The 26,571-nt window shown below is 45.4% G+C and overlaps 1 protein-coding gene and 1 pseudogene across 1 annotated transcript in view; one reads left to right on the top strand and one right to left on the bottom strand.

Moving 5' to 3' along the window:
* Positions 1–692: 692 nt before the first annotated feature.
* The window catches only part of LARP4B (La ribonucleoprotein 4B), a 76,392-nt gene continuing 50,513 nt past the window's right edge, over positions 693–26,571 (bottom strand). Inside the window, exons 6-18 of the mRNA XM_061126602.1 lie at positions 20,186–20,264; positions 19,383–19,519; positions 16,771–16,874; positions 15,494–15,604; positions 13,724–13,777; positions 13,426–13,635; positions 11,392–11,498; positions 10,661–10,912; positions 9,716–9,761; positions 7,128–7,292; positions 4,955–5,073; positions 4,745–4,859; positions 693–3,993 (exon numbers count right to left, since the gene is read on the bottom strand). Of these exons, the coding sequence (XP_060982585.1) occupies positions 3,721–3,993; positions 4,745–4,859; positions 4,955–5,073; positions 7,128–7,292; positions 9,716–9,761; positions 10,661–10,912; positions 11,392–11,498; positions 13,426–13,635; positions 13,724–13,777; positions 15,494–15,604; positions 16,771–16,874; positions 19,383–19,519; positions 20,186–20,264 (1,772 nt within the window). The 3' untranslated portion in view covers positions 693–3,720. The remainder of the gene's footprint in view (positions 3,994–4,744; positions 4,860–4,954; positions 5,074–7,127; positions 7,293–9,715; positions 9,762–10,660; positions 10,913–11,391; positions 11,499–13,425; positions 13,636–13,723; positions 13,778–15,493; positions 15,605–16,770; positions 16,875–19,382; positions 19,520–20,185; positions 20,265–26,571) is intronic.
* LOC133044378 (small ribosomal subunit protein eS12-like) lies at positions 25,500–26,460 on the top strand (annotated as a pseudogene).

Genomic DNA, 26,571 nt, shown 5'->3' with positions numbered 1-26,571 from the left:
TCCCCAGGCTGGAGCTAGAGCTTCAGTGTGGCCTCAGGGGCTTCTGACAATGCTGAGCAGCTTGAAATCAGTTGATGCTCCTCAGGGTGCTGGAATCCTGTGTCCACAGGTGTGTGTGTTCATCCCATGTGCACATGAGCGTGTGCAGGCTCCACGGTTGTCTTAGGCTAATTCAGTGGGTCACACCTGCTGTGGACACTACCTATTGCACTGAAAAAGACCTGGTCTCCAAACAGACCTTGGGAGGCCCAGAAGCCTGAGCTATTGCAGGTGTGGGATGGCTCCAAGGGGTCAGCATGGGCATGGGCTACCGCTGAACTAAGGTCAAGTCCATCACAGTTTCTGAGACTCACTTAGGATTTGAACATGATGGCCCCATCTCTACCCCATGTGACTTTATGTGGGCATCTCCTGAGACAAGGACATTTAACAGAAGAGCCCGACACAGGGATACTTATTCTCGTGGTAAACCTTGGATTTAATGAACTGTGTTCTCACCAATACTTGCCTGAGCACCCACCCTGCAGGCTGACAACTGAGCCACAGGGCACAGCACTCCCACTGCAAAGACTTACGAGACGATGGAACCTGGATTTCATTCTCACGACACACGTGGGATCAGACAAAACACTATTTTTTAAAAAGTTGCATTCTTGAAAATTATAATTTTAAAAAAGTCAAAAGAAAACCCAAACAGTGCCTAAATCTTTATTTTTCATAACCTACATTTTTTCAAATTAGACAGTTTTACACTGAATGACACAAAAGGAAACTTAAATTACCAATAGTTTACACATAAGCTTGATTCCAGTCTTAATGAAAAAAAGTGGAACAGAAACAGAAGCCCTGGCGAGGCGTCCGTGCCCCTGCCCTCCTGCAAGCTGGCGCCATGGCTGCTCCTTCAGGCCCATCGTCCGCTGCTCCTCGGACCTGGATGCAGACTCCGGCCATGCCTGCCCCGAGGCCAAGGCCCCAGTGCAGACTCCACGTGGCGCTGTGGTGGCCCTGACCATGTAGCAACATGACACATTTCTTGCCACACTAGTGACCACCAGTGGTGGTTACAGGAGGGTCTGATCAGAAACAGCACGACACGGACTCTCTGAGAGCAACGACTGTGCGAAATTCATGTGAAACAGGGCGGGGCTCTCCCCCCCATCTCTCCAAACGACACTGCACAATTGTCCGAGGAGAATGCCGTCTGTGCCGCCATCTCTGACTCTACCTGAGGGACTGCCCGCAGAGAGGTGCTACGTGGCAGGAAGCCAGACACCCCCGTGCTTTCTGTGAGTGGAAAATCTCAGGAACCTCAGAAAGGCGGGGTTGGGGGACATTACATGGCTATTTGGCATATCACCCTTGCTTAATTAAAAAGGATGCGCTAAAAATGACATCCAAGTGAAGTCTGGACTCGAGGCTGCGGGAACAGAAGCCTCATGTGACCGACAGGTCACACCACTTGGGGGCCCGGCTGCCGTCACAGGGCCACACAGCGCGGATGGCCCTCCAGGGAGGGACCTGCCGCTACTGAAAACCAGTGTCTGGGCTCCATGGGGCTTGGACTTCAGGGCGACGTGCTGCATCGCTCCCTTCTCCAGCAGCCACATCACGGGGTCCTGGGCCTCTCCAGCTCTTCCTATAGTATGCACTGGTTTCGGTGGAACAGGTCAATCATTTCAAACTCTCTTAGTCAGCAATCTCACAACTACAATGAAGTAAATTCCCTGTTCCTTTCAGGGGCCTCGGAAACATGAGCACCGTGTGGGTGTCCAGGCCTTTGAACAAAGACGCTGCTCTCCAGGAGACGGGCCTGCTTTCCTCTGCAGGCGTGTCATGCTTATTAGCCATTTGTGATTCTAAAGAGATTATTTTTCACTTTCACTTGCAGATCCTGCCAGTTTCCACTTTACAGATTATATTTTGAAAACCCTTTCACAATTAGCTGTGATTAGTACATACTTAACATACTTTTAAGAAGAGCATGAAAACATTCGAAGGTTTTAATCAGACTTCCATCTCCCTTTCGCAGCAGCAAAGAGGCAGAAATCAGTTCAACACACCAGTACAAGAGAAAAAGAAAAAAACTTCAACAAATTAAAATAATATTCAAACCACAACATTGAGTTTATCTACATCCAGGTCAATAGTAACATTTATAATATATCAATTTTTATCAGATTTTTCTCTTTAGGGTACCTTTTTAATATGTTCTGATTATTTACAACTGTACAAGCAAAGCACACACTCCCAAGTGCACATATTTAATACAGTATCGACTATTTGCATTTACAGGATTTTTCAACAATCTGAAAAAAGATCAACTGTGTAAGATCTTCCAGGTAAATTACAAACACGACTGCTAGTCCTTCCTACAGTGCTCACCCAGTGACACCGTGACAGCAGACCCCACTCATGCCAACCCAGGCCCATCTCAGAACTCTTAAACTGTCCTATACAAAAGTTAAGGCAAAGTCATTTTCAAGTTTAAATAAAATTCAAGTCTTTAAATATTGGATGGAAATAATCTCTTTAAAAAAAAAAACCCTCAGTCTTATTAAATAACATTTTGTGGAATAAACTGTATGGTTACATTTAGCAGGAAATATTCTTATTTTAATGTCTGCTGCTTAGAATACTTAAAGAAAAATTTAGGCATTTTAAAACAAAATAATTTATGTTAAACTTTATTATCAACTGCTAGCTTTAGTGCATGCGTGTTCTTGGAGAGCAGCACTTGGAGAAGGGATCACTGACCCTGTCTTGGAGGTAAGGAGAGTGGGCTGGGACCCTCCGCCACCAGAGGGCACCACGACCACCTCCCCCACGATCCCGGCCCCGGAGGACCTGGGGGTGGGGGTGGCTGGGAGGACCTGGGAGGCCTGGGGAGCGGGGTGGGGCCGGGAGGGCCACTGTGAGCCAGGCTCCATGCCCTCCCCACCCACTCGCGGGAGCAAAATGTCAGGGTGCAATTTCATGGTAACATGTCAGTGGGCTACAAAGTTTATATTTCATTTGAATTCTATTCACAATGTGCTTTGAGTTTATCTTACATAACAGCCACTTGAGACTAGAGTGAGGAGCTGGTTACTTGCTGGCAGGACAAGAGGGCTCTCGGGGCTGTGCAGGCTTACTTCGCCCAGTGGACCAAAACTGGACTCTGCTTAGAAAATGCTAGAACCACCTGTTAGGCTTCCGAGTGAAGGGCAGCTCCCAGGCTGGCGAGCCCTGCCCGCTCCCCCAGGCTGTGCTCGCAGCATCACCTCAGTCCTCCTCCCTCGGTCCTCAGCTTCACCCAGCGGCCTGGACATCTCAGAGATACGCACTTGCTAACCAGTTATTTTAAAAAATGAAGTAGCATAGTTCCACTTAATTTAGAAAAACTCACTATATATATAGCTTGCATTCATAGCCACATGGAGGCTTAATAAAAAATATCAATTTGTTAGGATAAATGCATTTTCTATCCTGAAAAAAATCAGACTTATGCATCACCTCCAGTTAAGCACCAACCTAAAATAAGGTTTATATTAATTAAATCCTGAAAAATAGATTTTTTTCAAGAGGGGGGAAATCCGACTCATAGAAGAAAAATAACTTGCAGGCACCTTGTGGGCCTCGTCTACACTGCAAGCTCCTAGCCAGCGGCTCACTCACGTCCGAGCGGGACAGTGCCTAGTTGTGGCGACCTCAGCTCCTCGCAGCCCTCCCAGACCTCGGTGCTCACTGAGGGGGCCTGGGTGGGGGGCTCTGTTCTCTGTGTGGACGCCGCCCCAAGCCCGGGGGTGACGGCCGGCGGCCCAGCGGCCTCCTCTGGTCTTTGGGTGGTCCTGGGCTGGACTTGGGGGCGGGGGGCTCTCTCTCCGTGACCTTCCTCTCTTCCTTCCCACAGCCGACCGGGTTTGGCTTCTGTTCTTTCTGGGGTTGCAACGGGGAAGACGGTGGCTCTCTACTTGTCCTCTGACAAATCTCTGCGTAGCTGGGTTTTCGCAATTCCTGGGAAACGGACAACTCTGGGATTAGTGTGATGACATGTGAGAATCAGGCTCACAGAGGCAGAGGTACAAGTTTCCAGCTGTAACCACATTCAGAAGTATCTTAAATGAAGAGTTCCTGCATTTCAACAACTGAGTTTCCCCTGGAGCACAACTTTCCCTCCAAGACACTCTACAAATACTTTGTAAAAATGGATAAAAGGATAAAAAGCACGGAGAAGAAGAGTGCCAACTGAATTCCTTCCAGCCTCTGGCCTGTGGGCACTTCCAAGGCACAGACAAGCCCAAAGAGGCGGCAGACACTAGGCAGCTGCAAGAACGAGAGCAGCCGCTGCTTTTGCCGGCCACTCGGCCTCCGGGACTGGGGAAGAGGATGGCCGGCCGTGTGGGGGCCTGGAGGTGTGATGCAGGAAAGTCAGAGGTAACAACTTAAAAAAGGGGAGGGGGGTTTCCAGGTAAGTGGAAGCATGAAGACTAAATGACAGAAGAGGACATTTAAAGTCTGTCATCTCCATCAACCAATTGTAACTTAAAAATAAAAGGAAGAGCAGTGGGGTGCGAGACGGGGAGCCCTCTGATCCATGAGGCACAAGAGCTGAAAGCCACAGCTCCTCGGACGATGAATAGCCACAGTGGTCAGCTGGAATTATCACCCAAGGCCCTGGTACCCTGTGCAGAAGGCCTGCTGCGCACACGTGTGGCCACCCCTTCTGGGAGCCCCTGGGCATCCCCCCACCCCCGGGGGCACGTACCGAGGCGGCACCGTTCACCTGCACCGATTTACTTGCTGTGGTGTTCAGGGCCAGGGTGGGAGGCGGTCTGTCCACAGTTGGGGTTTCCCTCTGCTTTTCCACCACCTTGGCATCCCTGGAAAGATGCCACCAGGCACACGCGTGAGTGGACATGAGCGGGCAGCCCCGCAGAGGGCACTGGGCGCGGGTCCCGGGCACAGCTGGACTTACTCGGGTGGGTGGGCAGGGGAGGGGGTGCGCTCGCAGGCTGCGGACATGGCACAGGGCGCTGAGGGTTCTCGGGGGGGCACCGCGGGAAGAGTGTTCGTGCTGGCGTCTGCATTCAGGCTCTGAAACCACGAAGAACAGTTCATCACCGCATAGAGGCATGTCTAGCAGGTCTCCGTCAATGATCTTAAACACACAGCGATAGTGTACGCTGTCTTCAGGAGCAGGCATTGGCCGACCTCGGGCAGAGTGCACACTGCAGCCGCCCCTCCTCTGGGCAGACCCCGCCAGTCTTTGGCCTTCCTCGGTGTGTGAGCACAGCGGCTGGCACAACCACCGTCCCAAAGGGACCAGATTGCACTCATCTGAGCTGCCGGCACCTGAACTCTCACATCTACGGCACAGAGTCCCCAGCAGAGTCCAGCACGGCTTGGCCTCGCAGGGACATCAGTGCATGGCTCCACACTGACTGAACCTGAGCTCCTCAAGGGGTGAGGGTGGCAGTTCCCACCTTAATTCACCATCAGCCCCTGAAAGCTGATGTGAACTCTCCTGACTCAACAGGAAGCAAAGAGACTTAGTCCGTTTAAGGCAGACACCTGGCAATAGGCAGTGACCACTCAAACACACAGCCATTTGTTAACTAAAAAAGGCGACAGAGCAAATAAAGAGCTGGAAGGGAGCCTGATTGCAACAGGCCTTTTCTCAAAGTCTTGCTTTTCAAAGCAGATAGAAAGTTCAGAAGTGAGACTCTGGAGGGAATAGCACTGCCCTCCCCACCCAGGAGACCAGGGTTTGATCCCTGGGTCGGGTAGGTACCTCCTCCCGGAGGAGGGAACGGCTACGTAAGCACAGGGGAGGTGGTGACGGTGACCTGGGGGCCATAAGAACCATCATCTCTCATGATTTTGTACTCAAGGGTGGCAGAAACATGGGTGTGGAAATGCCTCCTTTGTGTAAAAGCTCCCTCACGCCCAGGGCACGTGGGGTGCTGCTGTGCTGTCAGAATCTGTCCCATCTGAGGCCTCCCAGGGCCCTACACGCCACCAAGGTCTTCTGTTGAGAAGCAGGGACATGGGCCCTTCCAGCTGGAATCAGGCTCAGACTTCTTAAAAGCAACAATTCTTTCATCAAGATAAATTTCACACAAACTTGAAATGTAAAAAAAAAAAAAAATAGTAAAAAGAATTTTTTTTTAAAGCTATTTTTGAAACAGGGTAGAGGCCTGCTTGTCCTACTCCTCTGCCCACCTTGAGGGGAATGGGGTCCATGTGAAGCTAGGACTGGCCGCACCAACTCTGCCATCACTCCACGGGGCACTGACACCTCAGACATCACTATCTGGAGTTTAAGGTATACAGTAACGCACAGGGCACATCAAGTTTATTAAGTGTTTCTCTCTAAAATAAAATGCGGAATCCTCTCAGTCTCAAAGGCTACAAACAGGAGCAGTAATCACACACCAGTATGAGACAACTAAAGACCTGGCTTAAAGGGTACCATGACCCTGCCTGGCACTGAGGAGCTTGCAAGGCTCCCCAGTGCAGATGCTGTGGATGGGGTCTGCCAGGCAGTGCCCAGAGTGGGGAATTCTGACTCACATCCAGGGGCAGTAGGTGGAGTGATGGTGGCAGGGGGAAAGGATATGGGGGTGATGGTGAAAGCCAGGCCGAGAGCTCAGCGGGGTGCTGGGCGAGGCATTCCGGCCCTCCTGCCCTGGTCCTGGCAGCAGCTCGGTCCCTCTGCTGTTGCTGGTAGCAGAGCCACAGGGAGTGCCTGGCGTCCACAGTGCTCGTCATTCCCAGGATGGAGTCACTGCTAAGGAGTGACCCCTGGGAGCGTGGCAGCACAGAGGTCACCGACAGCCTCCCATATCACAGTAAAGTTGCTCAGGCTTCTGGTTATTCATGTAGATTATCCAAAACATGTTATTTCTGGCATAATTCAGATTTTTCCTTTTTACTCTGCTGATTCGGAAAATGAAAGTAGGTCCGAAAAACTAAGAATAATGTCTCAACCTGCATTTCTATAGCCCAGCAGGGCAGGGCTCCTCTCTGACCCTACCGCTCAAAACCTGGGAGACCACTGCATCACTTGCCCTCCATAAGCCGTTTCCACACATGGACACAGCACACCTGTGAAGAGCAGGAGCGAGCACCAGGCTCGGACATCTTACCCTTTCTTTGGATGTTCCTGCAAGCAAGCCAGACAGCCTGTTCTCAAACAAGTCCTCTGTCTTCAAATGCCCTGCTGCCCCAGGCAGTGGGGGGAAGCTGGACAGGCCTAATTCGAAGCTGGGGGACGGCGGTCTAGGCGGCGTTGGAGACTGAGTCTGACTCCTCTGAAAGAGAAGAACATGGTGCAGTTGCCCAGGGTGGCTGGGCAAGAGGGCCTCAGAAATACCTCCCTAGTCTCTGAGGTCCTCAACCCTGCCAAGGTGGTCACCTATCAAAGGTCACCTGGTTAGGCAGCTTCACCCATGAAAGTGGAGCTGAAAAGGCAGAAGGAACCGCAGGGCTCTGCCGGCCACGCTCAAACATGCAGTAAGAGCTGGGTGTGTGCGACACCCAGACCTCCAGGCAACTGACACAGGCCAGTGGGACACAGCAAAGTCCCGAGAGCCTGCGTCTTGACATTAACCTTATTCACCTCCACACAAGTTCTGTGTTACCACAGCACAGTCTATAATCTAAGAAATAGAGGAGAAAGTAGAAGAAAACAAAAGTCACGCTCTCAACTCTGTACAACTTATGTTAGAAATTTCACAAGGATTTCCATTAAAAAAAAGTTTAATATAATAGGGAGGGGGGTTTAGTTATCTGAAAATTAACTTACTGAAACCCCTAATATTTTAAAATCAGCATGTAAAAGCATGATATTTAACAAGAGATTCTATCACACTCCCTGACTTCAAAAGCGTAAACTCAGCACAATACCCGAGTAAAACTTTTAAGTCCAAGACCTCAAGAGAAAGGCAGTGATGTATTTTTTTACTATAACGCTCCTAGTCAGCCTACCAGCAGCCGTTCTGAGCACCCAGCTCCTGAGCTGAGAGAGACAGGGCGGAAAGGGGATATGAGCTTACAATGGGGGAGAACACAGGTATTTTCAGCTGAATGGTGGGCTACTTGAACGGGAAGCCATGCCCTCCTGCGGCTTACTTCACAGGAAAGGCCACAATTTCCCAGAAACTTAACATGAACAAGCATCTCTACAAAAGTAAAATCTAGAGAAACTGTGGTAGAGCTCAGGAGGCCAGGTCAAGGATGAAATCAAGCTGACCACTGCCTCAGTATGCTCTGGGCCTCTGGCTGCCAACTCCACAGCACTGGTGCCTACAGGCCGCCAACCGTGCTTGCGCGTGTGCCCTCCTCCGAACCAGGCTGCACTGTGCCCTGCAGCCCAGCACACGCTGGGTCATGCTCACCTCAAAGCAATTTTCAGAGGCTTCATTCTAAAGCTCTGCATGTTTCTGAGGTGAACCCAGCTTTTCGGAAGACGAGCATTTCTAGGAAGGAAGACCTGTCTTTTAGGACCAAAGAGGGAGCGTTTGAACATTTTTAGAGTCTGAATGGCTTTAGGTGAGGCATGAGTGCCATCCCTGGTCCCAGGGAGCATAGCCTGGCCTGTAGTTCATGTCTGCCACCTGCCTCCAAGCTTCTCAGGTGCTCACAACACCCACTGCAGCAACGGGGTCACTGTCGAATACACACACCTGCACCAGGTGCGTGGGTATCTCAGTGGTTCCAGGCATGAACACACAGATCAGGAACACGACACAGAACGAGACTGGCATGGCGATGGGATACATTTCCCCCTGGAGCTGATGCAGTGAGCAGGGGGATGACTCCTGTGGGGTGGCCAGGATCTCAAGAGACAGATGCCCATTCTGTTGGCCCAAATGTACAGGAATTCATACATTCCAACTGGAACCAACCGACACAAACTGCCTTACCAAAGGAGTCACCAAAAACTAGACTGAACTGACAAATATGGTAAAATCAGGATGTTCACTTATTACCAATGTGCACTTTCTAAACTCTCTGCAAATAAAAGCTATGTCCTGTAAGGGGAACGTGTAACTCAATGGCTTGGGGCCCTCAGGGTCTTCTCCAGCTTCCAGGTGAGGAGCTCTGCATAAAGAGCCCATGTCCACAAGCACACTGCCCACACTGCCAGGTGCTCGCCCCCATCAGAGCCCTGCAGAGTGTCACCCAGAGGGAGAGCTGCTCAGTCACTAAGCAGACACAGTCACCCCTGTACGCCCATCACTGATTTTGGGTTTGTCCTGAACCATAAGCTACAGCAGAAGGCACTGTGTAGAATGCTTTCTACACAGTGGGTACAGAGTAAAATATTTTGAAAGAAAAACACTGATGAGCTAATTCCTATGTGGGAAAAGTTCATTCTGCTTGTCCATACTCAAGGTCCCAGTAATTTCAAAGTACACCACTACCTGGTTACCCGCACAGAAAGCACCCATCTGGATGCATGTGGATAGACCACATGTGTGCAAGGCACCCCTGGGTGCACCTGTGTGCTGCACAGGGCACAGAGCAGTCAGCGGTTTCTCAGGAAACCAGCCATCACCTCCTCTTCAGAGCATCGAAAGGGGCCATTATCACTCAGCCGACACCACGTAGCAAGAAAACTGCAGGACCATGTCTAAAAGCTCCTTCTCACACCTTCGTCAAACCTCATGCTTATTCAGTGTAAGCAGGGTTGAAACGTCAGGCAAAAGCGGCAGGGCTCTGAGGTACTCACTGTGAACTTCTCCTCCCGCTTCTTCCGATAACCAAAGGAGCTCTTCCTAGAGAACAGGAAAGCAGCAGACTGTGACCTTTTCCATTGGCAACAGATTTCACTGAGCACAGTCTTCACAATTTTGTAATCTACTATAGATGACTTTAGATTCTAAAATCCCAATCTTACAAGCAAAACAAAAATTTTATAATAAAGAAGTAAAACTGAAGTCTAGATAGGGATATAAAAGAAAACATTGATCTAAATAATTTTTCCATTTAGGATTTTTGTTATGATATGAATATTCGCACATCCATTCAGCTGGAGTGGCAAGGTGTGTAAAATCCGACACAGAGCTATAAAGGTGAACTGTGAAAAAAACAGCAATGACGATCCATCAGATTGATCATCTAAGGGCACAGTGCCCAGGTAGCCTGGTCCACTCCCAAGCCCCCAGCCCTCACTCCACTGAACCACATGGGGCTTGCTCTCCAGTCTGGCAGTCTTTCACTCCATGGTTCCCAAGGCATGTTTCCAAGGTTCAAGGTCTAAACCGCTGGCTTCAGTGCCCTTCCCCAAACTCAGCTTAAGCCCACCAACAACCCCACCTTCTGAATGGATGTCACACAGGCCTGAGGGCACCAAGACACTTCACTGACCTGACAGCTTCCATGGTCTGACAATCCATACAGCTGCCCAGCCAGGGCCGACACATTAATGACCAGGACCCAGGGTCTGGCCCACCCTCAGTTCCCATGAACAGTGTCCTGTCACCACAAAGATGGAACCAGTCAAGTCTCTGCTCTAAAAGTAACCCTGTGAGTGACTGACTATACAAGACTTTGGATAGTTATAGCCTTCCCTTTGATTTCCTGTAAGGGACATCTAAATTCATAGAATTTGACACTACTAATGGTTTTAAGTAGTGCCCACCGTACCCGTCCAACAGAAATCACGAGCACTCACCTCCCTCTGCCTAAGCCCGGGGAGGACTCGAAGCTGCTCTGCTCCACGCGCCCGGGCCCCACATCTCTTTTGGCAAAGGCTGGAGGGTTCTGGAGCCGAGCTCGCGGCTGAGCCGTCTGCCTCACTTGTGGGCTGCGCACACCATTCATCAAGCGGTCAGCGGTGAAGTTAAATATGGAAGGACTTTCCAGCAGCCCGGGCCCCCTCTCTGCACTGGGGATGGCATGGCGCAGGTGAGACTTACTAGGATTCCTGCAGACGAAACGTTTGTGCACACTCAGTTCCCAAATGATCATGGTGTTAGGAAACAGGTGTGCCAACACAGAAACGGCTGAGCAAAAGTCTGCTCTCTACTTAGGGAAAATATTTGCAATGATACTTTAAACAGTCAGCTCCTGATATGTCTGGTAAAGCAAACCTAAACACAGCATCAATGTTCTGCATGGCTGCAGCTACATCCGAATAAAAAGCAGACACTAACGGAGGCAGTGCACCCGTCCCCACGGGGTGCGGGGCACACACAACAGGGAGCTCCGTGCTTGAGTCTTTCACCCCGATGGGCAGGACTGCTGGTCACACCCACCATCAGTGAGCAGGGCACAGCCTCTCCGCTGAGTGTGACCACTGAGTGTGATCACACGCACCTGCTAGCCTTTGGCAGTGCACAGTGTGGAAGCAACCTCCTGTTACAACCCTGCAAAGACTGCAGCCTTCCCCTCTCACAGACTTGCCTGCTCCTCGGAGGGTACTGTCTGAGTGAAGCCAGAGGAGATGCAGCAGGTTTGAAGGTTGGAGACGTGAACCCATTTATAAATCCAGTATTTGGAAATGGCGTTACCTAGAAAAGAGACTTCATGTTGGTTAAATCTGGTAGCGGATATTCGCATCCCACATGGAGCACTCACTGCAGAGAAGAGCGCTGGGCAGGATGACTGCCAATGGCCAAGGTGTCCTGAGAGCCCACAACAACCCCCAGAAATCTGCCTCACATACATGGAAGGGAGCACCTGCCCAGAGGCCCACCCCCTGGCCCCCACCTCCCTCGCTGAGCACAGGCAGAGCACGGGACCCACTCGCTCGTTTCCAGAGTCCCAGTGCCCAGGCCAACACCCCCACTGTGCCAACACCAAGCCACCCACTCTGTTCCTGGTGACTTCAGTAAAATCCATCAGAGTCCTCAATCCTAGGGACAATCAGGAATCTGTGTCATAATCATGACCTCTGAGAGGCTCTTTTAACCTCATCTGCATGAAAGTCTTGCTCTGAGTATCATATTTTCAGATCATTCATAATTATGCCCCAACTCACAATTCATGGTAATATACTACATACAAATATACTAACATATTATGTCAGAAAAAAATTAGATAGGTTCACACTGCCCTTAAAAGATACAATACTAAATATAATCTTAAAATGTAAAAAAAAAGCTTAAGTGCAGAATTTTAAATATCAGCCAATTGTTTTAAAAAATCTAGTCACAAAAATAAGATAAAACTTAGTGTTGAAATGGTTCTCTTTTAAAAAAGATGAAGAAGGATCACTCCAGTTTTCTGGATTCTGAATGGTGGTTTCAAACATTTTCTGTATAAACATTCCTTGATTGATCCAAGGCATTTAACCCCCAAGTGCCACCCAGTTCCCGCCTACATTAAAATGAAAGGAAAAGTAAAAAAGCTGGCGATTGCTCCTAACTAGTAGAGCTAACCAAAAGCTATAATATGATGACTAGAAACAGTTCAAGACCAAAACAAAATCATTTGAAATTTTAAAAGAAAACGAAACCAACAAAAGGGAAACTCTGAGGGAGAAAGATGCAGTGAAAGCTGTGTTAGCATCTCTGAAGTTCTTCTGTAGAATCATTGTGTACTTAGAAACATACCCATCACACCAGAAGTAGATTCTGAAGACTGTAAATCATGGAAGAAGACTTGAGATGAATCAATTCATATGTGCAATTTTACACGTACAACCATGGAATTTAAGTAACTGTGCTCAAGAGTTTAAATAAAAACAAACTGGTTGCTAAGGCAGTTGGTAACACAACTTGTTGAGAACTAACTGGCCCCATCTCGTTGCTCCTACTCACAATGACACAACCTGTTTTAGAGCAGTTTCTGGGCCTCACATGGCCCAGCCAGACCAAAGGGACTAGCCACTTGTCCAGATGACTGATGCAGAGGTGAAGGACAAACACCCCTAGAGCCCAGAGACAAAAGCACATAGTAGGCCTCCTCTGGAGCAACCATTCACCCAAAAGTGGCGGACACTGCCACAGTCCTCGTTTGCAAAAAAACCGAGCACTGGCAAAGTGCAATGAAGCCTGCCATCCGTCCTCCATTGTCCGGGACTGTCACAAGCTTAGGAAACACCACTCTCCCCTTCAAACCACGTCCCATTGTTCCCCTTCTGTGCTCAGAAGGACCCAGCTATCCCAAAGCTCATGACCACATGTTCAGGGCATGTTCTCAGGGCTACACAGCTAAGAGAGGAAACAGATGACAGGAGGGAGGCAAACAGGTAAAGGATGGGGATTGCATCATTAGAGATTTCTTCAAGTTTCTGCAGCTCTTTATTTATCTCCCAGTGAAACTGAAAACCTCCATGGAGCGTGAAGGCCCATCTGATCACACCACCTGAATTGGCATCCCCCTAGAGGGGGGTCTCTACCGCCAGCCATCTGAACTGGCATCCCTTTAGAGGAGGGCATCTACTGCCCAGCGCACCAAGGGTCTACGACATGAGCTCCAGTAAGGCCAACTCACCAAGGGCGAGTCAAGATAGCTGTGTGTCGCTGACCACGTCTGGGGGGCTATCAGGCTGTACAGAGGGAACTGCTGCTGGGGACTATAGACTGGAGGTAAGTAAAACGACGCCGTGTAGCGCTGCTGTGTGTAGAGGCTCATGTCCAGAGGCCTAAAGCCATTCTTTGGCAAAAACGTGTTTATAGCTATTGCCTTCGCCTTTATCCGTGCCTGTGTGAAAACACAGAAGTTTCTGTTATTAATAGAATATTTAAAGACATTGACGTGCAGGTAAAGCATAATCAATGGTCTTGCTTACCTTAATTGGTTTTCCTTGAAAGGTTTTGACTTCTTCTCTCAGATATTTGTAAGCCTGAGGACAAAATCATCCATAATACCATTGTGTTACTCTTATAAGATGAACGTACAATTAACTCAGTACTTCAAGTAAGCAATTATGTAGTCAGAATATGGTGGGTGGGACCTAGAACAAGGATTCTTCACCTTTTTTGGGTCATGGATTCCTTAAAAGATCTGGTAAGAGCTATGGAGCCCCTACCCCGAATTCTCAAATTAGTATGATGTTATAAATTGATTACCTGTCAATAAAGAGAAAAAAAGGAAAAAAATTCTCCCAAGCAGTATCTGTATATAATTTAAGTGTTAACAGAAAGCACACAGCATTTCACAGACCCTAGGCCAAGAGTCCTCACCTGGGAGAACACCAAGCTCCTAGTAATAACCCCATGCGCACTCAGAATCACATGGCTCAGGGTTTCGATGTTCAGAATTCACTGCTTAGACAGCCTCTTGCTCATCTCCAAGTTCTACGTAGCTCTGAGGGCTCGGCATCCCCCGAGTAGACCTTGTGCCGTGTTCTCCACACTGGAAGGGGGCTGGAGAGGTGGCTGGCACCTGCTCCACACACCTGCCTTCTCTCATCTCCCATCACCCTGCTTCTGGTCCCTCTCTTTCCCTCCATTCAGTTAAAACTTGTCTTTCAGGCTCCTCTCTCTCTCCTGAAGCCCCTGCGGTCTCGCCATGCACATCTCACACTCCACGGCTGTTCCTCTACACAGGCGAGTGCTTCCTCTGAACACGATGCTTCCTTACACGGCAGGGAGCCATCTGAACTCCCCACCTCCCAGACGGCTCCTCCGTGCCTTCTCAGGCACCTCGTAACACAAGGCTGCCCAGGCAACGTTAGAGTTAGGTACAAATTTCCCAAACACTGACATCATTCTCTGTACAGAGATAAGAACAGAACCAGTTTTCCTAGGTTGCCTGTGTTACATGTCCTTAGAAAATCTAATGCCTATGCTCCGCACACTGCTACAAAACTGTCTACACACACACACACACACACACACACACACACACACACACACACACACACACACACACACACCCCCTATTTAGGGTTTCCCTGCACTTTAGGTTCACTGCAGATGGTGACTGAAGCCGTGAAATTAAAAGATGCGCATATTAAAAAGCAGAGACATTACTTTGCCAACAGAGGTCCATCTAGTCAAAGCTAGTTTTTCCAGTACTCATGTATGGATGTGAGAGTTGGATTATAAAGAAAGCTAAGTGTCAAAGAATTGATATTTTTGAACTGTGGTGTTGGAGAAGACTCTTGAGAGTCCCTTGGACTGCAAGGAGATCCAGCCAGTCCAATCCTAAAGCAGATCAGTCCTGAGTGTTCATCGGAAGGACTGATGTTGAAGCTGAAACTCCAAAACCTTGGCCACCTGATACAAAGAACTGACTCACTGGAAAAGACCCTGATGCTGGGAAAGATTGAAGGTGGGAGGAGAAGGGGACACAGAGGATGAGACGGTTGGATGGCATCACCGACTCAATGGACATGAATCTGAGTAAACTCCAGGAGTTGGTGATGGACAGGGAGGCCTGGCATGCTGCAGTTCATGGGGTCGCACAGAGTTGGACACGACTGAATGACTGAACTGGACTCAGAGCCAATCGTCACCCCTGTGCCCACACTGAGCCCTACCGTGTACTGACTGCAAAGTGCTGGTAAACTGCACTTCACGGGGTATGGGGCAGGGGGTGCACAGGAAGAACTTACCTGTTGTGCATCAGCTTCTGTTTCAAATGTAATAAACCAATTATCATTATAGGCAAATTCACAGTTTATAAATCTCGGTAAGTTATCTCCTTTAAATAGTGCTTCTACTTCCTACAGGAAACAGAGACGTTAGAAATTAATTCTCAACTGAGCACCGTTTGTCTTCACTAAAGAAACACGAGGCCTGTTCTTAAGGACAGATGCTGAAAAGACAACCCCAGCTCACTAAAGTCCAGGGCTCTCTCTCCAGGTGGCTGCGCAGGCACCTGAAGTAGCTTCCAGAATTACGATCCCATTGCCACAGTAAGTAAGCTCACAACCCACTGATGGCTCTCCCAAACCCCAACAGACCAGTAATTAAATTAATGGGAAAATACCAGTAGGCTAACAACGACACAACTTAAGAGTGGGAGAAAGATAATTTAAGAAATCAAAAAATGAGATTAACCAGATTTACCCTCCCACATAAGATAATTACAAACAAAAGATAAAATACATGAAATAATGGCTTTCAGATAGTGTACCCTGGGCTGTGCGGGACAGCATTCTGTAAGAAGAACAGGTATAGATGGTCTACGAGTGCCTGACTCATGGGTGGGGCTTCCAGGCTGTGTTGCCAGGAGAGTGGGCACAGGCCTGGTACAAAGCTCCAGAGCTCAGGGGGATCCCCCAGGGCTCTGTGCTTGGGACACAGTGACCTGGAGTGGACACAACCGCCCGCCCCCAGAGTTCTCCAGGATCAGGGAGAGTCTCTAGCAGCCGGAGTGGAAAACGGAGCTTACTCAGGACCACAGGCGGAGCCCTCAGGAAGCACTGGCCCAGGACGAGGCCAATCTGCTTCCACGGGTCCAAGTCACTGAAGTGAGTCGCAAACAGCTCAGGAGCATGCACAGCAAGGAGCACAGGATGCTCCGTGCCCAAGAAAGCAAACCCCAAACGCCTGGCATCCACCCTAAGTTTGCCAGGTGCACGAAGCAATAGAAAAATATGACTTACAGTGAAAAAATCAACCACCAAATCAGACTGAGAAACACACGGACACTGGCATGTTGGCTCGAGTTGAGCACAAGCCACGCTGGTGTGCACAGCACCCTTCACTGTGAAAACACTTGCTCTGAGAGTTATTCAACATGAACATGTTCTCTGTCTCAACTTGGTGGTTTACCATTTTTATTCCAAAATGAGTTAAGTATTGAAACGTTTTTTCTTTCTAACTTCTAAATACTGAAGTTACCATAAACTCTATTTTAACAAAAAACAGAGGAGAAATGACTTACTTCTACAGGGGTGGACTCGGGTATCTCACGTAGTATCACTATGCAACGGTTCTGATTTGGCCTTACTTTCTCTCCCTTCTCATCCACTTGGACTAAAGGTAAAGCTGTATGTAAAGAGAAGAGAAAAGGATGGAACACAGATATTAAAATAAATCCACCATCTGCATTCCACTGCAACCTGATGGAGATATTCCAGCAGGACATATCAGACCATATTGCCAGGTGCATTAAAGAAAGCTGTACACAATGGGGAAACCATCAAATCTGTGACAATTTAACACATAAGCTATGGAAAGGTTCAGACCAGTCTTACCTGTTACATTTAGGGGCTCTGGGGAGTCCTGCAGGAGCTTCGATAGAGGCAACTCTGTGACACAGGCCCTCCATAGCTTAAACCACCCCAAGCCCATTACAATGCAAAACAAAGGTTTTCTCCTTTCTATAAGTCCCCTGTCTCCTTACAGCTTAATTCTGAACTCAGAGAAGCTGCCAAACACTGTTCCCTCAGCCTCCCCTAGTGATGGATCTTCCACGACCACAGTCCACCATCAAAACAAGGGTCAACACTGCCAGCCAGCATGGGGACAGGCCCAACTCAGGTTTCGCTAGCTTTTACCTTACCTCCTTTTTGTAAGGTTTTATTTTCTGGAGTCACTCTGTTGAGAGTTTATCACAGGCAGACTCAGGTCACCACACAGCAACATCACAACCAGGGCCCAGAGCTGTGCACCCCTGTGCAGACACGCATTACCACCCCCAGGAATAGAATCATCATTTCATGATGGGTTCACTAATTTGAGAGGATGATAAGGGAATACTATGAAAAAGTTCAGGCTAATAAATTAGACAAGCTACATGAAATTGAAACATTCCTTAGCACCAAAGCTCACGTTTGGGAAGTAGGATCTGTGACAGAAGACCACTCAAGGCTCACAAGGTTTCTGGAAAATCCTACCAAACATTAAGAAAGAAGTAACACCTATTCTACAGTACAAACTCTTCTGAAACACTTAAGACAATACTTTCTAATCCAGCCTATGAAGCCCAACTAAAAATATCAATAGAATCTTTTGAAAAAACAAAATGTTGATTTCTGAAAATCACATGGAAATGCCAAGCACTTAGAAGAGCCAAGACCAAGATGGAGATTCACAACTACTCTAAGAATGACGACACAGTAAAGCCAGTACCATCCACACGCTGCAGCAATGGCATCAAGACAGACAGATGGAGGATAGATACACGGCCCAGAGAGAAACCACCAGGGAGTTTACCCTGACAACTGGTCCAAAGGCAGTGCCCTGGGGAAAGCGGAGCCTTCTCAATAAATGGAGTGGAACAGCAACACATGCACATGTAAGGGGGGTAGAGAGCCCACACCACATACAAAAATCAGCTGACAATGGACCACAAACCTAACAGTGTAAGCCCTAAAACTACAAACTTCTGGGAGAAAACCCCAGAAATGCGACCTTGGATTAAGCAAAGATTTCTTAGATACAACACCAAAAGTAAGATCCATAAAAGAAAAAAATTTATAAACTAGTCTATATAAAAAAATTCAAAACTCTGCTTTTCAAAAGACACTATTAGGAGAACAAAGAGAAGCCACAGACTGGGAGAATATATTTGCAAGTCATATTTCTAGTAAGGACTTAAATATAGATCACACACCTCAAACTGTAGATATACACATGCCCCTCAAATCTCAGCTGTAAGAAAACTCAAAAAATAAAAGAAAAAGAAAACAGAAGTGAGGTATCTGAATAGACACCTCAGCAAAGAAGCACCTGAAAGATGGCTCGATGTCATCAGGCGCTAAAGAAATAGAAATTAAAACCACAATGAGACACCACCACACACCTGCTAGAAAACCTAGAATAGCCCCTCTGTGAAGGAGGCCTTGCAGGGGCACCAGGAGACCCTAGGCAGTAGTGTCTGTAACTCTGACTGTGGTAAAGCTTTTGTCAATGCACATGGGATGATCAACTCAACTGTACCCTTTAAATACACAAAGTTCACGATGTGTCAATTATATCTCAGTACAGTGGCTTTTAAAAACAAATACAATGGTAAAGTTATGGAACCTCCATCTGCAAAGTGCACCAGGAAGTTCACACCTAAAATATCCACCCTTCCTGAGCTCCCATGGGTCTCTCAAGTAACCATGAAACCAAGAAATAACTTCATTCATAATGTGCTGTTAAGGAACAACACAATAATATATCACCAATACTTTAGCAGGAAGCAGGAATTTGAAAAGAACTCCTCTGACAGGGCGTGCCGATTCACATGCACGCTCCTTCACCCTGAAGAGCTCTTTTTTTTTTTTTGAAGAGCTCTTGACTGCACCTCTCATTCACACTCTTCCCACTAGCTTGTTCGACTCTCAGCACCCATAACCTAGGATGCATCTGAGACTGTGGTTCCACAGCACACTGACGCCCAGTGCAATGTGCACCTCACCAAACTGTCAGAAAGTCTGGAGGGTGACAAAGGCACCACTTGCCGTTGAGTCCTTAGCACAAATGGCTGTGCCTCTAAGTGTCATGCTGCCCAGAAAAATGCCGTCTGGACCATGGACGACACAGCCTGGACTACAGTCCACTTACATCTCAGCACCTCAACAATCAGGTCCATGTCGGTGCTGAGCTTCTTGATGTGGTCCAGGTTAGCTACTGTGGTGATTGGCACGTACTGGTCACTGTCCATCTGAGATATAAGGTACATGTCACTAGCAAGGTTCTCCCTGCAAAAAGAAGACAATCTTTCTTAGTTCACAGCTTTTTTAAAAAAAATTTTCACAGCTTTATTAAAAGGAAGCTTCACGAGAGGAATGAGTGTGTACAATGTACTCTGCTATTTGCCATCTCTCTGACCTTGGGTCAATTTTGTCAAAGACATCTGGAGAAGCAGAGAGAGCAAGTAGACTGCACTTTATACAATCAAAATCAGTAAGCAAGTAAATCTTTAAAAATTACTTCTAGCTTATTTCTAAGAAAGTGTTTGAGAAGCTTATTAAAAATAGAAACACAACTTCTTAAAGTAAGTAAACCCAGCTGAGAGAATGAGAAAGTAAGAAAAACGTGAAAAGGCCAAGAAAAGCTGGTACCCAGAGTGTTTGTGGTTCGGGTTGAACAGCCATCAGAGAGGCTATGGCTCCACCCCTGGCCTCCCAGCTTATGCAGCAGAGGCTGGAAAAGCAGGAAAGTAACCAACAACATGACCCACACCACCACCTGTGAGACTGACCACCTATGGACCCACCCCCAAAGTCTGATTCCAGGGGCAGGGGATGGCGATAGGAGACCTTGACTTCCTACAGGTGGAGGTACAGACACAGATGTTAACATATGAAGTACTACATCTATACAGATGTAGGTACCAGGTGCTAGAAAAACACTACCATCCTCACCTAGACAAGCAGAATTCCAATGTCTTTTTAAGTACTTCCCGGGGGTCTTCCTGGCTTTCTGGTTGAGATTCATTCCCTCCTATATAAAGGCAAAGAAAAAATGGCTTAAATTCACCAAGCACTTGATTCAGTATAGCAATTTTAATGGTTTCAATATACATAGTAATTTATCTACATAACAGCAAATATAAAAACAATTATTTTACAAGGAATTCATATAGGCAAGCAAAACGAAACGAAAAATCCTTACCCCCCAAACAAAAACAGTTTGAAAAAACCTGAGGAGTAAGATTTATTAGCAAAGTTTAGCAGGAAAGCTTGTCTCAATTCAAAAAAGAATTTCAGGTGACCTACAAGCAGACAAGATGCTAAGACTATAATAAAATATAAAGGAAATAAAGTAACTAAAGAGTTTTTAGACACTACTATATAGATTTGCATGGCATACTAGTAATACATGCAGGATTTTCTAACAGGAGACACTTGCATTTTAAAAGTCAAAGTTAAAGACCATCAAAAAGCAAAGACAAAGTGGAAAAACTGATGACAAAGAGACAGTATGTATTTTATATAAAGAGCTTCAATAAAATCTATCCCCCATCAGGAAAAAATGAAACCAAAACAAACAAAACTAACAGACCTAATGAGACTAAAAATTAGAAATAGGCCTTGAAGCCAGCCACATTCCATCCCTTCATCCAGAAAGGGCTCTCCTGCACACACGTTCAAGTCCCTACTGAATGGATAGCACTGTCTCCTGAGACACCTCCCGCATGCCAGGCCCTGCTGCAGAGCTGCCTGTGTGTGTGCTGTGTGCTCACTCATGTCTGATCTTTGTGACCCTATGAACTGCAGCCCGCCAGGCTCCTCTGTCCATTGGATTCTCCAGACAAGAATACTGGAGTGGGTTGCCATGCTTTTCTCGAGGGGATCTTTCTAACCCAGAGATCAAGCCCATGTCTCCTGCATCTCCTGCACTGGCAGGTAGGTTCTTTAGCACTAAGCCACCTGGGAAGCTCCAGTAGAGCTGCTTACTCAGCCTAAAAGAGGCAGTCTCTGCTCTTAGAAGGAGGCAATCAATAGCCAAACAAGTAAACAGTAAATAGGTAGAATCGGACACAAAGGAGAAAACCAAGGGCACAAGCAGACTCAACACAGAAGGAATAATCAGCAAGCTGGAAAACAGGTCATGTGAAATTAGTCAGCTAGAGGAACACAAAGAAAAAAGAATGAAGAATAAGGAAGAAAGCCTACCTGACCTATGATACACCACCAGCAGTATTTCTGTACACTAACAACAATCTATCTGAAGAAGAAACTAAGATAACAATCCCACTCACAACTACAAGTGAAAGAATTAAATACCCAGGAATAAATATAACCAAAAGGAGAAAGATCTGTGAGCTGGAAACCCGAAGCTACTGATAAAAGAAATTAAAGACAAGTAAATGAAAAGATATCCCCATGTTCTTGGGTTAAAAGAATACTGTGAAAATCTCCATGTAAAAATATTCCAAGCAATCTACAGATTCAATGCAATCACTTCTTATCAAAATTCCAATGGCATTTTTTGTGTAAGTACATCAAACAACCTTAGAATTTGCATGGAACCAAAAGACTCTGAATAGCGAAAGAAATCTTGAGTAAGAAGAACAAAGCTGGAAGCATCACACTTCCTGACTCCAAACTACTTTGAAAAGTTACAGTTATCAAAAAAGTATGCTATTGGCATACAACAGACATACAGACCAATGGAATAGAATGGAGAACCCAGAGATAAACCGACATGTATGTGACCAGCTGATCTTCAACAAGGCTGCCAAGAATACTTAAGGGGAAAGGACAATTTCTTCAATAAATAATATTGGGAAAACTGACAGCCACATGCAAGAGAATTAATGGAACCCTTATCTTACCCTATATACAAAAACCAACTCAAAATGAATTAAAGACTTACATGTAAGAGCTGAAACTTAATGACTTACATGTAAGAGCTGAAACTGTCTATCTAAAAAAAAAAGAAACACCCAATGTAAAAAAATGTCCTAGCCATCAGACTTGGCAACAATCTTTTTGGATATGACACCCAAAGCACAGGAAACAAAAGCAAAAATAAACATGGGGACTACATTCCATTAAAAAGGTTTTGTACAGGAGGACCTGACCAGAGGAAAAGAATATACAGAACCACGCAAAACTTGATATCAAGCCCTGAGCCTTTGGAGTGGGAGTATTGACTCCAAGACTCTAGACTACCAGAGAACTAACCCCAGGGAGTATTAAATAGTGTGAACTCACACAAAGGAAACCACGTGAATATAAGATCTGGCATTACCCAACCACCAGTAGCACCCTGTGCAGGACTCCTCATCTAACCAACAAATAAAACAAAAATACAAACCCAATCATCAGCAGACAGGATTACCACCTCACTCAGCACTGCTCATCAGAGGAAAAACAAACAAACAAACAAAAACTCAGCACAAATCTCACTCTATATGAAGCTTACACAAACCACTGGACCAACCTTAGGAGGGCAGAAACCAAAAGGAAGAAAGAATTCAACCTTGAAGCCTGGGAAAAGGAGACCTCAAACACAGTAAGTTTAAAAAAAAAAAAAAAATGAAAAGGCAGAGAAATACTACACAAATGAAGGAACAAACTAGAAACAAAGAAGTCCAAATAAATGAAGAGGAAATAGGCAAACTACCTGAAAAAGAATTCAGAATAATGATAGTAAAGATGATCAAAAACCTTGAAAACAAAATGGAGAAAATGCAAGAATCAATGAACAAAGACCCAGAAGAATTAAAGAATACACATACAGAGACAAACAACACAATTACTGAAATTAAAAATATTCTAGGAGGACTCAATAGCTGAATATCTGAAACAGAAGAACGAATCAGTGAGCTGGAAGATAAAATGGTGGAAATAACTTCTGAAGAGCAGAATAAAGTAAAAAGAATGAAAAGAATTGAGGATCATCTCAGAGACCTCTCAGACAATATCAAACACACCAACATTCGAATTATAGGGGTCCCAGAAGAAGAGAAAAAGAAAGGGTATGAGAAAATTTTTGAAGAGATTATAGTTGAAAATTTCCCCAACATGGAAAAGGAAATAGTCAATCAATTCCAAGAGGCACAAAGAGTCCCATACAGGATAAACCCAAGGAGAAACACGCCAAGACACATACTAATCAAACTAACAAAGACTAAACACAAAGAAAGAATATTAAAAGCAGCAAGGGAGAAGCAACAAGCGACATACAAGGGAAATCCTGTACCCTTAACAGCTGATCTTTCAGCAGAATCTCTGCAGGCCAGAAGAGAATGGCAGGATATATTTAAAGTACTGAAAGGGAAAAATCTACAATCAAGATTACAGTTCCCAGGCAAGGATCTCATTCAAAATTGATGGAGAAATAAAAAGTTTTTCAGACAAGCAAAAGTTAAGAGAATTCAGTACCACGAAACCAGCTTTACAACAAATGTTAAAGGGACCTCTATAGTCAAAAAACAAAAGAGAAGAAAAAAGATCTACAAAATCAACCCCAAACAATTAAGAAAATGGCAACAGGAAAATATATATCAATAATTAATTTAAATGCAAACGGATTAAATGCTCCAATGAAAGACATAGATTGGCTGAATAGATACAAAAACAAAAACCAATATATATGCTATGGGTCTATAAGAAACCCATTTCAGACCTAAAGACACATACAGACTCAAAGTGAGAGGATGGAAACTATATTTCATGCAAATGGGAAGCAAAAGAAAGTTGTAGTAGTAATCCTCATATCAGACAAAATAGATCTTAAAGAAGATTACAAGAGATAAGGAAGGACACTACATAATGATCAAGCAATCAATCCAAGAGGAAGACACCCTCTTGGGTGCAATATCTATGTACCCAACATAGAAACACCTCAATACATAAGACAAACACTAACAGACATAAAAGGAGAAATTGACAGTAACACAATAATAGTAGGAGACTTTAACACTCCACTCACACTAATGGACAGATCATCAAAACAGAAAATTATAAGAAAACACAAGTCTTAAATGATACATTAGATGAGATGGATCTCATTGATATCTTCAGGACATCCCATCCAAATGCAAAAGAATACACCATCTTCTCAACTGCACATGGAACATATTCCAGGATAGACCACATCTTGGGTCACAATCAAACCTCAGTAAATTTAAGAAAACTGAAGTTGTATCAAGCATCTTCTCCGATCACAATGCTATGAGACTAGATATCAATTACAAGAAAAAAACTGTAAGAAACACAAACACATGGAGATTAAACAACACGTTTCTAAATAACTAACAGGTTACTGAAGAAATCAAAAGGGAAATCAAAAAATTTCTAGAAAAAAAATGACAATGAAAACATAACTCAAAACCTATGGGATGCAGCGAAAGCAGTTCTAAGAGGGAGGTTTATAGCAATACAATCCCACCTCAAGAAACAAGAAAAACATCAAATGACAACCTAACTTTACACCTAAAACAACTGGAAAAAGAAAAACAAAAAAGCACCCAAAATTAGTAGAAGGAAAGAAATCATAAAGATCCAAGCACAAATGAATGAAGAAGAAATGAAACAATAGTAAAGGTTAATAAAACTAAAAGCTGGTTCTTTGAGAAGATAAACAAAATTGACAAACCTTTAGCCAGACTCATCAAGAAAGAGAGAGAAGGATCAAATCAACAAAATTAGAAATGGAAAAGAAGTCAAAACAGACAATGCAGAAATACAAAGGATTCTAAGAGACTATTATGAACAACTATATGGCAATAAAATGGATAACCTGGAAGAAATGGACAGATTCTTAGAAAAGTTCAATCTCCCAAGACTGAACCAGGAAGAAATAGAAATTATGAACAATCCAATTACAAGCACTGAAATTGAAGCTGTGATCAAAAATCTCCCAAAAAAACGAAAGCCCAGGACCAGACGGCTTCACAGGAGAATTCTATCAAACATTTAGAGAAGATCTAATGCCTATCCTTCTAAAACTCTTTCAAAAAATTGCAGAGGAAAGAACACTTCCAACCTCATTCTACAAGGCCACCATCACCCTGATACCAAAACCAGACAAAGACAGCACAAAAAAAGAAAACTACAGGCTAATATCACTGATGAACATGGATGCAAAAATCCTCAACAAACTTTTAGCGAAAAGAATTCAGTGACACATCAAAAAGCTCGCTCTTTCCCTGCTGCCATGGAGCCGCGCAGAGGCAAAGGTTCAGGTGCATTTAAGATTCGGCTCCACCCATAACCCACCACCATGGCCAAGGAAGGCATTGCTGCTGGAGGTGTAATGGACATTAATACTGCTCTGCAAGAGGTGCTCAACACTGCCCTTGTCCACGATGGTTTAGCACGTGGAATTCACGAAGCTGCCAAAGCCTTAAACAAGTGCCAAGCCCATCTGTGTGTGCTTGCATCCAACTGTGATGAGCCTACGTATTTCAAGTTGGTGGAGGCCCTTTGTGTTGAGCATCAAATCAACCTGATTAATGCTGATGACGACAAAAACTAGGGGAATGGGCAGGCCTCTGTAAAACTGACAGAGAGGGAAAACCCCATAGACTGGTTGGTTGCAGTTGTGTGGTGGTTAAGGAGAAAGAGCCCCAGGCCAAGGATGTCACCAAGGAGTACTTCAAATGCAAGAAATGATGAAATAAAAAACTGAGTTCTTGGGGGGAAAAAAAAAGCTCATACACCATGATCAAGCTGGGTTTATTCCAGGAATGCAAGGATTCTTCAGTACACACAAATCAATCAATGTGATGCACCATATTAAAAAACTGAAAGATAAAAACCATATGATATTCTCAACAGATGCAGAAAAAGCCTTTGACAAAATTCAGCACCCATTTATGATTAAAACTCTTCAAAAAATGGGCATAGAAGGAGCTTCCTCAACATAATAAAGGCCATATGATAAGCCTACAGTAAACATTACTTTCAATGGTGAAAAACTGAAAGCATTCCCTCAAGATCAGGAACAAGACAAGGGTGTCCACTTTCACCACTATTATTCAACATAGTTCTTGAAATCCTAGCTACAGCAATCAGAGAAGAAAAAGAAATAAAAGGAATCCAGATCAGAAAAGAAGCAAAGCTCACACTGTTTGCAGATGACATGATACTATACCTAGGAAACCCTAAAGATACTATCAGAAAATTACTAGAAAAGAAGAAGTAAAGCTCTCACTGTATGCAGATGACATGATACTGTACCTATGAAACCCTAAAGATACTATCAGAAAATTACTAGAGCTAATTACTAGTGAATTTAGCAGAGTTACAAGATACAAAATTAATACACAGAAATAACTTGCATTTCTATACAC

The sequence above is a fragment of the Dama dama genome, chromosome 23 (assembly GCF_033118175.1).
Source record: "Dama dama isolate Ldn47 chromosome 23, ASM3311817v1, whole genome shotgun sequence".
In the NCBI taxonomy this organism is placed as follows: Eukaryota; Metazoa; Chordata; class Mammalia; order Artiodactyla; family Cervidae; genus Dama; species Dama dama.
This window is presented reverse-complemented; position numbering and strand designations above follow the sequence as displayed.